Source organism: Molossus molossus, unplaced genomic scaffold (assembly GCF_014108415.1).
Source record: "Molossus molossus isolate mMolMol1 unplaced genomic scaffold, mMolMol1.p scaffold_m16_p_13, whole genome shotgun sequence".
Taxonomy (NCBI): Eukaryota; Metazoa; Chordata; class Mammalia; order Chiroptera; family Molossidae; genus Molossus; species Molossus molossus.
In genome coordinates, this window is record NW_023425348.1 from 14593587 (window position 1) to 14607261 (window position 13675).

Genomic DNA, 13675 nt, shown 5'->3' on the forward strand with positions numbered 1-13675 from the left:
AAAGGCAAACCTTAGGGAAACCATACTGTCATGTTTATGAGTTTCACTGACTTACTCAAGGCCAATGCTTACAGTGAAGATCAAAATCCCTATTAACCATGTACCAGTTCTATTTCCACCTCCTAAAGCTCTTGCCAAGCCCTGGCCGGTTTGGCTCAGCGGTTGGAGCATTGGCCTGCGGTCTGGAGAGATCCGGGTTCGGTTCCTGCTAGGGGCACGTACCTCAGTTGCAGTTTGTCCCCAGCCCTGGTTGGGTCATGCGAGTGGCAACCACTCGATGTGTCCCTTTCATGTCGATGTTTCTCTCTCTCTCTCTCCCTCCTACTCTATCTGGACAAAAATGTCCTCGGGTGAGGATTAAAAAAAAGCTCTTGCCAAATTTGGTACATTCTCCTTCAAATTATTTCCCCCCCCCCCCTACAATAGGTTTGTATTTTCTTCCAAAAATAACTTTCTTATCTTGACACATAGGAACATCATTGAACCTTTAAGGTTCATAATAAAAGAGGATTAGCAACCTGGCTGGTGTGGCTCAGTGGTTGAGCATAGACCCATGCACCAAGAGATTGCCAATTCGATTCCGGGTCAGGGCACATGCCCAGGTTGTGGGCCAAATCCCCAGTAGGGGGCATGCAGGAGACAGCCAATCAATGTTCTCACTCATCAATGTTTCTATATCCCTCTCTCCCTTTTTCTCTCTCTAAAATTAATAAAGAAAACATTTAAAAAAAAAAGGATTAGACATCAGAGAGATGCAAATTAAAACAACAATGAGGTATCACCTCACACCTGTCATATTGGCTACCATCAACAAATCATCAAACAAGTGTTGGCGAGGGTGTGGAGAAAAGGGAACTCTAGTACACTGCTGGTGGGAATGCAGACTGGTGCAGCCACTATGGAAAACAATATGGTGTTACCTCAAAAAATTAAAAATTGAATGGCCATTTGACCCAGTGATCCCGCTTCTAGGAATAACCCTAAGAAGCCTGAAACACCAATCAGGAAGAATATATGTACCCCATGTTTATAGCAGCACTATTTACAATAGCTAAGATCTGGAAACAGCCCAAGTGTCCATCAGTAGACGAATGGATAAAAAAGCAGTGGTACATATACACAATGGAGTACTATGCAGCTGTAAGAAAGAAAGATCTCTTATCCTTTGAGACGACATGGAGGGACCTGGAAAGTATTATCTGAAGTGAAATAAGCCAAGCAGAAAAAGACAAATACCACATGATCTCACTTATATACGGAATATAATGAACATAACAGTCTGAGGAATACAGTACACCCAGAAACATGGAAGTAGGGCACAGACTGACATCCCTCAGAAGGGGGGGATGGGAAGAGATAAACCACATAACTTATATGCATGTATGCATGACCAATGGACATGGACAACAAAGCTGGGGACGGGACAGGGGGTGGATGGGGAGGGGGGTGCCAATGGGGTATAAAAGGAGAAACATCTGTAACAAAAAAAATGTTTTAAATAAAATAAAATAAGGATCAGATTTCCAGTCAAGACAGCAGCATAGGTAAATATGGTACTCACCTCCTCCTACAACCACATCAAAATTACAACTAAATTACAGAACATCCATCCTTCAGAAGAGTCTGAAATCGGGCTAAATGGAAGTCCTACAACTATGAAATTAAAGCAGCCACATCAAGACTGGTAGGAGGGGCAGAGGCACGGACAGGCTGAGAAGGTCCTTCCTGAGGAGTGAAGGGTCCCCCTCCCATACCAGGCCCCCCAACTCAGGACTCCAGTGCCAGGAAGACAAGTCCCCATAACTTTTGGCTGTAAAACCAGCAGTATTGAGAGAGGCTGATGCTGCTAGAGCCCCAGACAGTTCCTCTTAAAGGGCCTGCATATTGACTTACTCAGACTTGCTCCCTCTGAGCTCCAGCGCAAAGGAGAGGCAGCTTGAAAGGCACCAGAGACATTCAGGGGAGACCTGAATTGTTTGGCATTGGGTTGAGGGCTGGAGAGGCAGTTTTCTCCTGAACAGACGTGCTGGCTGAGGCCATTGTTCCTTTGGTTAGCCCTTCCCCCACAGGGCAGGCAGAGGGTCACCATATCTGGGACTCCAGCAACCTAGTTCACACTGCTTGCCCATCCCGGTGATTCCCTGAGGCCCTGCCCCACACAACTTTCTGACCCACCCAAGCTGTTTCCAATGACTTTACCATAGGATTGGCCTGCTTTGCCTCCTGCTTCAGATTTTCCTAAATTCTCTCAAACAAGCAGCATCTGGCCACAGTGAGCCCCATACCTCTCGCTAAGTGGCCCCAGGCCAAGCACCAGAAGCAGCCAGACTTGGTTCACAGCTTGGCTTCACCTGGGCACTTCCAACTCCAGCACAAGAAGCAGCCATCGGCAGATCACTTTGTAGCTTATGCCTGGTGGCCCTGGGTAGAACACAGGCAGTGGCTGATCTTGCCCCAGAGCCAGCACACCTGGTGGACAGCTTCAGCCCACGTTGAAGCACCACCACCCAAACCCCTCACAAATGAAACACTCAAGGAATGGACTCAAGGGGTACCAGAGCACTGCTGAAGTAAGTCTTGCTCTGTGTGGTGGGCTCCTGCACAGCTGATCATCCAAGGCAGTCAGAGGTTGGTGATTAGTGGGCACAGCCAGTCCTTGCAGCTGATCAGCCTGAGTAAAACCCTCCCATTGATGTGCCAACAGCAATCAAGACTCAATTACAATAAAAGGGTATAAAGTCCACACGACGGGTGCACCTTGAGGGCCCTTCTGGGTGACCAAGAAGGCTGTGCCACTGGACTCTGTAGGACACCTACCACAACAGGCCACCCTACAAAGCCTAGGAGACAAAGCTACTCTACCTAATACATAGAAACAAACACAGGGAGACAGCCAAAATGAGAAGATAAAGAAACTGTTCTTTTGAAAGAACAGAACAAAACTCCAGGAAAAGAACTAAATGAAATGGAGATAAGCAATCTAACAGATACAGAGTTCAAAACACTGCTTATAAGGATGCTCAATGAACTTAGTGAGGGCCTCAAGAGCATGATAAAGGACCAGTTAGAAATGAAGGAGGCACTAACTGAAATAAAGAATAATTTACAGCCCTGGCCAGTTTGGCTCAGCGGTTAGAGCGTCGGCCTGCGGTCCGGAGAGACCCGGGTTCAGTTCCCGCTAAGGGCACGTACTTCGGTTGCAGTTTGTCCCCGGCCCTGGTTGGTCATGCGGGTGGCAGCCACTCGATGTGTCCCTTCACGTCGATGTTTCTCTCTCTCTCTCCCTTCCTCTCTCTCCCTCCCACTCTATCTGTACAAAAAATGGAAAAATATCCTCGGGTGAGGATAAAAAAAAAAAGAATAATTTACAGAGATTCAATAGTACAGTAGGTGAAGCCAAGGAGCAAAACATCTATTTGGAATATAAGAAAGCAAAAACACTCAATCAGAACAGAAAAAAGAAAATAGAATCCAAAAAAATGCAGATAGTATAAGGAGCCTGTAGGACAACTTCAAGCTTACCAACATTCACATCACAGGAGTGCCAGAAGGAGAAGAGAGAGAGCAAGAAATTGAAAACCTATTTGAAAAAATAATGACAGTACAAATGGCTAAGAAACATATGAAGAAATGCTCATCATCAGAGAGATGCAAATTAAAACAACAATGAGGTATCACCTCACACCTGTCAGAATGGCTGCCATCAACAAATCATCAAACAACAAATGTTGGCGAGGATGTGGAGAAAAGGGGACTCTAGTACACTGCTGGTGGGAATGCAGACTGGTGCAGCCACTATGGAAAACAATATGGTGTTACCTCAAAAAATTAAAAATTGAACTTCCATTTGACCCAGTGATTCCACTTCTAGGAATATACCCTAAGAAGCCTGTAACACCCATCAGAAAGAATATATGTACCTCCATGTTCATAGCAGCACTATTTACAATAGCTAAGATCTGGAAACAGCCCAAGTGCCCATCAGTAGACGAATGGATGAAAAAGCAGTGGTACATATACACAATGGAGTACTACGCAGCTGTAAGAAAGAAAGATCTCTTATCCTTTGAGACTACATGGAGGAACCTGGAAAGTATCATCCTAAGTGAAACAAGCCAAACAGAGAAAGACAAGTATCATATGATCTCACTTATGTGTGGAATATAATGAACACAACAGTCTGAGGAATGGGGTAGTCCCAGAGATGTGGGAGTGGGGTACAGACTGACAATCCCCAGAAGAGGGGGTGGTGGGGGAGAGATAAACCACAGAACTTATATGCATGTATGCATGAACAGTGGACATGAACAACAAACTGGGGAAAGGGCATGGAGGGAGGGGGAGGGGGGAATCCGTGGGGGGAAAAGGAGAAACATCTGTAACAAAAATTAATTAATAAAAAAAAAAAAAAAAGAAAAAATAATGACAGAAAAATTCCCTTAGTGAAGGAAACAGGCATAGAAGTGCAGGTAGCACAGAGAGTCCCAAACAAGATGAACCCAAAAAGGGCCATACCAAGACACATCATCATTAAAATACAAGAAGACAAGAAGAGAATCTTAAAAGCAGCAAGAGAAAAGCAATCAGTTACCTACAAGGGAGCTCCCATAAGGCTGTTGGCCGATTTCTCAAAAGAAACTTTGTAGGCCAGGAGGGAGAAGCAAGAAATATTTAAAGTGATGAAAAGGAAGGACCTGCAACCAAGATTACTCTATCCTGCAAAGCTATCATTTAGAATCAATGGCCATATAAAGAGATTCCCAAACAAGAAAAAGCTAAAGGAGATCATGACCACCAAACTCATATTATAGGAAATGTGGACAGGTCTTCTTGATGAAGAAGAAGATAAAAACATATGAACAATAAAATGGCAATAAATACATATCTATCAACAATTGAGTCTGCAAACAAAATGAGCAAGCAGAACAGAAACAGACTCATAGATACAGAAAACGTTTTGTTGGTTGCCAGAGGGGAGGGAGTTGGGTGAAAAAGATGAAGAGATTAGGAAGTACAAATTGGTTGTTAGACTGATGAACCTCAAAGAGAAGAGCAGAGGTGGGGCGAGAAGAGAGAAACCAAAGAACTTCTATGCATATATGCATAACCAATGGACACAGATAATAGTGTGGGGAAGGCAGGAGGGGGGCGGGATTAGGAAGGAGGGGGTTAAGGGGGAAAAAAGAGGGACATCTGTAATACATTCAACAATAAAGTTAAGTCTAAAAAATTAAGATTAGCAAACACCACACTGGTGCTTTTATTATGTGCCTTAAATATGATAAAAATGGAAGTATTGTACCCTCTCAATTGATTTGAGTTACCCACTGTCCTCATATTCCTAAATTCAATCTCATGTAATTTATTTTATAATAACATGCCCTTTTCTTGTGGGAAGAATGGTCGTTATCATGACTAGGAGCCCCAAATACAGAACGGTGGGGAGAGCATGGGCTCTGGGGGACTGGATGCCTAGGTTGAAATCCTGGCTCCACCAGTTACTACCTATATGACTTAGAGCAAGTTATATAAGTACTACATGCCTCGGTTTGTTCATCCATAAAGTGGCGATAATCGTAATATTCGCTTGACTTGCTGGGAGGCTTCAGTGAGTTAATACCAAACCTAAATGAGTTAAGCAATTAAAATGATGCCTGGCACAAAAATGTTTGTGAGAGCCTAGTTTTTCCCTTTTTTTTTTTTTCTTCCTGCATTTATCTTCAGATAGAGTGGGAGGGAGAGAGGGGGGAAGAGACAGAGAGAATAAAAATCAACATGAGAGACACATCGAGTGATTGCAACCCACACAACCCCAACCAGGGCCGGGACAAACTGCAACCAAAGTACGTGCCCTTAGAGGGAACCAAACCCAGGACTATCAGGTCCACAGGCTGATGCTCCAACCACTAAGCCAAACCAGCCAGGGCCTAGTTTTTCCCATTTTTGTGTAGCAAGTGAGAAATGGTAATTCTGTAATGATTCTTAAACAACTTAACCAGCCAGTGATAAAGATGTTAATTCCTTGTCTTTGTTTCTCTTGTCACATAGACTTGTTCTACATACAGTCAGTGCTCCATTTAGCATTCTCCACTTAGCTGCAAACACAGAATTTAGAGAGTGAGGTTCTTGACTTTAAGTGGTTTTAATATTGTCTCTTAATCTTATCAACCACAGGGGAAAAAATAAAAGCTAACTTGTAATAGCATTTACACTTTTTTTTTTTTTTTTGGACAATTTCTACTGTTCAAGTTGGTGCTACTTATTTTAATCAACAATGTCAGAGATTATGCATAAATCTCTAATCACTACTTTCACAGAATTCAGAGGTGTTATATTTTTCTAATGACTTTTATAAAAACAGCAATAGTTTTTCCTGTTCTAAGTGTTGCTTCATGTTTTATTTTTTAAATGTGTAAAAGCCACATATTATTATTTTTATCCTCACCCGAGGACACTTTCCCATATTTTGATCAGACAGAGTGGGAGGGAGAGAGAGAGAAACATCGAAGTGAAAGAGACACATCGAGTGGTTGCCACCTGCACGACCCAACCAGGGCCAGGGACAAACTGCAACCAAGGTACGTGCCCTTAGCGGGAAACAAACCCGGGTCTCTCTGGACCACAGGCCGAAGCTCAAACCGCTAAGCCAAACCAGCCAGGACAAAAGCCACATATTTTTAATAAAGATAATTTGTTAAAAAGGTTAATTCCCACACTTGGCATACCTGATCGAAATGCCAGCATCACTGTATAAATTAGAAACAGCAAGCAATAGTTGACAAAGCTCTGAAGCATGGGGGTGTTCACTTTGTATTTTTCTGCCAAATACTGGCTGGTGATGGCTGTTCCACATATACACAAGGACAACATCTGACCCAGGGCAATTGTTTTCAAAATATTCCTAGAAAATAAAGAAGAAAATCTGAATAATTAGCAATTAAATTATACCTTTGATACAAACACATAACACACACAACACACAGTTCAGTGCTCAATGAAAAGAGAAATGCTAATTATTCCAGGTAGGTCATTATCTTATTTTATTGCTTACTTCAGATGCACAAAAATTAAAGTATTGGATTTTGAGAGACCATATTTTTATTCTTTTATATTTCTGATTTCCTTTCATTACCACAAAAATACATATTCCCCCATTTTATTGACCATCCATTTAGAAACCATTTTGATTACTTAGCTAAGTCATACACTGTTTGAAGTCTGTGTGTGCACGCGTGTGTGTTTTATGTGTGTGTGTAATTTCTAAAACCTCAGTTTTAATTCTAGTTTTAAAGTCTTCCTATTCATTAAATGTTTAACATATTCTCATCCTTTTATTCTCCCAGTCTTGATTTCAACTAGAAGTAGTGGTTTTCAATGTTACCTGCATGTTAGAATCACAGTGCTTTGATTTTTTTTTTTTTCAAATATGTTTTTATTGATTCTTTAGAGAGAGAGGAAGGGAGAGAGAGATAGAACATCAATGTGACAAAGAAACATAAATCGGCTGCCTCCTGCATGCCCCCTACTGGGGATTGAGCCTGAAACCCAGGCTTGTGCCCAGATGAGGAATTGAACTGGGACCTCTCAGTCCATGGGATGATGCTCAGGCTGCACCTGAGACTAATCAGGTCATTACCTTTTGGGGTGGATCCCAGGCCTCAGTGATATTCAGAGCTCCCCAGGTGATTCCAACATGCAGCCAAGATTGTGAATCACTACACTAGAGGCTGGATCCACAGAAGAATAAAATACAGACCCTGCCTTTTGGCATTTTAAGAGAGACAGAGGCACCTGAACAACCCTATGAAACAGCAGTCTTGTAGCAGTGGTGCAGGCAGACCACTCCGAGAGCACATAGTTGCTTCCGATGAGTTCTGAGTGAGCAATTAGCTGGCAGTGGGGACCTGGGAAAGGTTCCTGAAAGAGGTGATATTTCAGACAGGTTTGGAAGTATATCAAGGATTTCCAGAAGAAGAAGTAGAAGAAAAGGGAACCCAGGAAGAAGTAACCAGGAACAAATGCAGATGCAGAAAGGCAGGAATGGGCTTGGGAAGCATCAAGTGGCCTAGTGTGCCTGGGGCATTAGGGCAATAGCAGAAAGCAGTAGGTAAGATGCTTGGAAAGTAAGTTGAGGCCAGGTTGTAAAGAGGTTTGAATGGCACACTGAGAAACTAGTCATTTACACCATAGATAGCTGGGAGCCATACAGGTTTCTGATCAGAGGGATTTAAGAAAGTAATTCCAGTGGTTAGAAAAGAAGAATTAATAAGAAGGGAAACTAGGCAGAGATGCCCGTTAGAAAGCTAATATAATGACCCAACCCAAAGTGACATCTGAATGAGAGCCATGTCAGCATGAATGGAAAGTAGAGAATGATATGAGCCTAGTCCACCATTAACTCTCAGGAGGAGGTGTTGAAATGATATCTGGGTTTCTAGACTAGAAGACTAGATGGATAGGAGGCTACTGACCAGGACAGAGGATACAGATGGGAAGCAGGTTTGGAGCAATGGGAAAGGAGTGAGTTATATTTGACAGCAGTAGAAATTGAGGTAGCTGAAACACTGAGGGGAAGAACAATAGGAGGCTTAGGTCAGGCAGCTTCTAAATGGCCCCCAATGAATTTCTGCTTCTTGGTATTGTTGCCCCAGGTAATCTCCTCCTCTTGAGGGTGGGTAGAATCTGTGACTTGTTTCTAACCATTAGAATACAGTAAAGTAATGGGATGTCATTTCCATGAATATATTATATAAGATTATAACTTCCATCTTGCTAGGCAACTTTCTTTATTGATTCTCTTCCTTGCTGGCTCTGATGAAACAAGCCACCATATAGAGATGTTCACGTGGCAAGGAACTAAGGGTGGCCTCTGGCCAACAACCAGCAAGAAATTGAAGTCCTCGGTGCAACAATCCATAAGGAAATGAATCCTGCCAAACCAAAATGAGCTTGGAAGTAGATCCTTCCCCAGTTGAGGCTTCAGATGAGACCCTGCCCTGGCCGACACTCTGATAGCAGCCTTGTATGAGATCCTGAAGCAGAGGGCAGAGCTAAGCCATGCCCAGATGCCTGATCCATATAAACTAGAGATAATAAATGTGTGTTGTTTTAAACCACTAAGTTTGAGGTAATTTGTTTACACAGCAAATAGATAACAAATACAAGGTTGAAACTCTCGACTTCAGAAAGTTATACGATATCTGTTTTGCTTTCCACCACATATCCAGTGCCTGGCACTCTGTTGTCATTCAGTAAATATTTGTCGAATAAATATAAATGGATAAAGAAATTACCATATATGCCCAAATATATGGTAACCCCAATATAAGACTCTTCCCTACTTTTCCAATGAAGTGCCACAGTCAGAGAAAGACAAATTATGAGAGGGCCATGACACAGAGGCTAAGAAGGGAAAAACATTTTATTAAGGAAAAAATCAATACTGTAGTGTCCAAAACTGCAGAGAGAAGAAGTAGCAATATAGCTAAAGGCACATAGTTGGCCCTGGCTGGTTTAGAGTGTTGGCCTGAGGACCAATGAGTCTCAGGTTCGATTCCAGTCAAGGGCACATACCTCGGTTGCAGTTCATCCCCAGTCCTGTCAGGGTTGTGCGAGAGGTAGCCAATCGATGTGTTCCTCTCACGTCAATGTTTCTCTCTCTCTCTCTCTCTCTCTCTCTCTCTCTCTCTCTCTCTCTCTCCCCCTTCTTCCCATTCTATCTGAAGATAAATGGAAGAAAAGTATCCTCAGGTGAGGGAAAAAAAAAAAAACAAGACGCACAGTTGGACTGGCAAACTGGAATTTGCTAGAGATCTTTGAAGGAAAGCTTTTGATAGTGGTGAAGCCTGAAGTCAGATTCCAGGGGGCTGAGTGAGGAGAACATGAGCACCAGACATAAATAGCTCTTTTTTAAATGATCAAAAGAAGAAAAAGTATGGGGTAAGAGTTTAGAGAATAATATTATCTCATTAAAGCATCAAACTTATAGGTGTTTGGGAGATGAACAGAGGCAATAAGAGTAAACCTTTGAAGACTGACAAAACAAATTAAGAGATATGAGGACTGACCTTCCTGGAAGGTTTAGAGACCAGGTCTGAGAACATTGCAACTTTTATTTAAAATGTTCTCTATAGCCCTGGGAAGTTTTTCTCAGTGGTTAGAGCGTTAGCCTGTGGACCAGAGAGTCCCGGGTTTGGTTCCCCCTAACAGCACGTACCTCGGTTGCAGCTTGTCCCTGGACCCAGCTGGGGTCATGTGGGTGGCAACTACTCAATGTGTCTCTGTTGTATTGATGCTTCTCTCTCTCTCTTCCTCTCTCTCCCTCTCACTCTAGCTGAAGATAAATGCAAAAAAAAAAAAAAAAAAAAATGTCCTTGGGTGAGGATAAATAAAATAAAATAAAATAAAATTTTTCTATATAAATACTTCCTTCCAGAGTTGATCTTCATAAAGTAAAAAAAAAAAAAAAAAAAAAAAAAAACCAAAATAGCAGAAGACATAGAATATCCATTCTGAACATTTACAATGTATTCTTTTCTCTGGAATATTCATTTCAGTAATATGCAACTAATCTCAAACAAGCCTTGCACAAGGGCAGAAAAAGAAAGGAGAAGTTTGCTGGGTGAGACAACTTTAAATACACATGTAGGTTATGAAGATACAAAACTCAATAGGCTCTCTCCGTGCCTCAGTCTCTGAGACTCCTGGAAATAAGTACGCATGTAAACTAGCAATTAGGGCACAGCCAGACAAGAGCAAACATAGGCTGCTAAAATAAATAAATAAATAAATAAATAAATAAATAAATAAATAAATAAATCCTTCCAGAGCTCACTAGGCACAGTAAGGAAAGGCATTCCAAGCAAAAGGAATAGCATATACCAAGGCACAGAGCTAAAACATGTGGTACATTCAGGGATTTCAAGTGGGTTGGCATAGATGCAGCTTAGAGTAGGAGAGAAAAACTGCAGCAGATGAAGATGGAAGAGTCAACAAGAGTCAGATCAAGAAGGGTAGTGAAATGGTCAAAATATTCTGAATGGAAGAGAGTAAAATGATTATCAGCAAGGTAGGAATTGAGCATTTCTAGGTATGTGGTAACACATACATTATGGCACATAGCACATTTGGAAGGAAGACTAACTCCAGATAGTCAAGAAGAAATGTCCAGTAAGCTGTTTGGAGCTGAGAAAAAGGACTGAGTTGAAGAAATAAGTTTGGGGATCATGAGCATAAAGGTGGTAGCTGAAGTTGGGATATAAATGAGATCACTATAACATGTACCTAAAAATTGAAAAGAAAAAAGGGTTAAAAAAATCCAACACTCTGGGAAACAGCAATATTTAAGGGAGTGGACAGGGAAGAGGAATTGTAGATGGAGATGAAAGAGCTTGGCTAGATAGGCAGAGAGAGAAGAGGGAAGAAAGAACATTCTGGAAGCAAGAGAAATTGGTGTTTCAAGGAGGAAATGCTCTAGAGGTGGGACTGCAGCAAACCCCACTGCTCACCAGCCCCACTCGCCCTCTCCACAGATTCAGTATCTATACTGCAGCAAGAGCCAGTGTGCTGAATGTTGGCCTAATGTGCTAATTGGATCACTCCCCTGACGCATACCTTTCAGTACTTCCCTTCTGCCCTTTCAGTGGTTCTCGACCTTCCTAATGCCACGACCCTTTAATACAGTCCCTCCTGTTGTATATGGGCGTATCTGCATGTGGGCGGACCCACCTGGAGATGGATAAAGGAGCAGGGTCTCGGTTCCTAAGACTATTGGAAATATGTGTTTTCCAATGGTCTTAGGGGACCCCTGTAAAAGGGTCATTTTACCGCTAAAGGGGTCGTGACCCACACACAGGTTGAGAACCGCTGCCTTAGATGAAAGCCCATCTTTAAAATGGCTATTTCTGACCCCTATTAGCTCTACAGCTTCATATTAGACTACTCTCTCACAGCTTTAATTTTAACATTTTTACATTTCTTATAGGACCTTTAAAATATAATCAAGTATAATGCATAATCACCACGCATCCATATATCTCTAGGTAGCTTAAGAAACAAAATATTGGCAACATTAACATATCCCCCTTGCGATTCCCTCAAACTCTTAGTCCTCCTGAGGTAACTACTTTGTGCAGAACTTGGCATTTATCATTCATGTATTTCCATATATTTTAATATTTATGTTAGTATCCCTAAGCTATAAACAGCATTGTTTTCCTTGTTTTGTAACTTTTGGAACATTCCAAAATGGCAGTGGCGTGAATAGGAGCTACACAGACCGTCTCCCAGGACCAACCTGGAATTACAACTAAAACACAGACAAATCGACGGGAAAAAGCAACAGAAAAGCAGCTTGTGAGGATCATATAACCAGGGACACTGACTCGATCCTGATAGCATTGCGAAGGAGCGAGAGGGGGGCTGGGAGCCAACAGACAGCAGCGGCCTTAGCTGTGAGCAGTGCCCTCGGGTTAAACTCCCAAGCAGCTCCACAGCACAAAGCCGGGACAGATGCTAAAATAGCCACAGCCACTCACCTTGGGCTCTGGCAGAGGGAGGTTGGACTAGACTGGAACTGTGAGGGGACACTCAGGATTTGGAGGGGGCTTAGAGCTTTTGATGAGTTGCAGCCATGCAGGACTCAGGCCATCTTGCTACTTCCCAGGGCTCTGGAGAGAGGCAGTGGCCCCTCCCTCAGAGATTGATCCCCACCAAGGTGGGCCATTGAAATGCAAATTGAGGCTAACAAGCAACCAGCATCTGCCCCATCCTTGGAAATTCCCATTACTCTGAGCACCTGAGGAAGTTTTTCATTCAACTGACAACCCAAAACTCTTCAAGTAACTTCTACTGATAGCCTCCAGGCAAAACGCTAGAGGATAACTGAACCTTTCCTGGGCTAACAACTCTAACCAGGAAAGTAACACTTGACAGTGGTGTTTAATGTGGGTCCTTTCTCGCTCATCCAAACCCAGGAGAGGAAGCCACAAATAGCAGAACACCAACACCCACAGAGAAAATTTGGCAGGCTCTAAAGCCCACTGTGATAGCCAAAATGGTGAAACACAGAAACAAAAGCCAAATGAAAAAACAAGAGACCTCTACCGAAGATGAGATAAATGTGGAGCAGTTAGGTAAGTTAACAGAGTTAGAATTCAGAGCCATGATCTGAAAAAGCTTAACAGCATGAGTAAGGACATACAAATGTTAAATATCAACCAACTGGAAATTAAAAACCACCAAGAAGAAATCAAGAATGACATATTAGAAATAAAGAACACATTGGAAGATCTAAAGAGCAGAATAGAGAAGCTGAGGACCAGATCAGTGAATTAGAAGACAGGGTAGAAATAATCAACCAATCAGAAAACGAAAAGGAAAAAACAATTTAAAAAACATGAAGACAGCTTAAGAGAACTGTGGGACAAATGGAAACGTAATGATATTTGCATCATAGGAGTCCCAAAAGAGGAAGAAAATGAGCAAGGGCTAGAGAATATATTTCAAGAAATAGTGACAGAAAACATCCCTAATTTAGTGAAGTAACAAGGTATTCAAGTTCAAGAAGCACAGAGAGCCCCAAGTAAGAAGAACCCGAACAGGCCCACAACAAGACACATAGTAATCAAAATGCCAAAAATTAAAGACAAAGAGAGAATCCTAAAAGCAGCAAAAG

The 13675-nt window shown here is 42.3% G+C and overlaps 1 protein-coding gene across 1 annotated transcript in view; it reads right to left on the reverse strand.

The window, feature by feature from the left end:
- Positions 1 to 13675, reverse strand: part of SLC35F2 (solute carrier family 35 member F2) — a 74164-nt gene that overhangs the window by 28090 nt on the left and 32399 nt on the right. The window contains exon 2 of the mRNA XM_036258601.1: positions 6726 to 6901. Coding sequence (XP_036114494.1) covers positions 6726 to 6901 — 176 coding nt within the window. The remainder of the gene's footprint in view (positions 1 to 6725; positions 6902 to 13675) is intronic.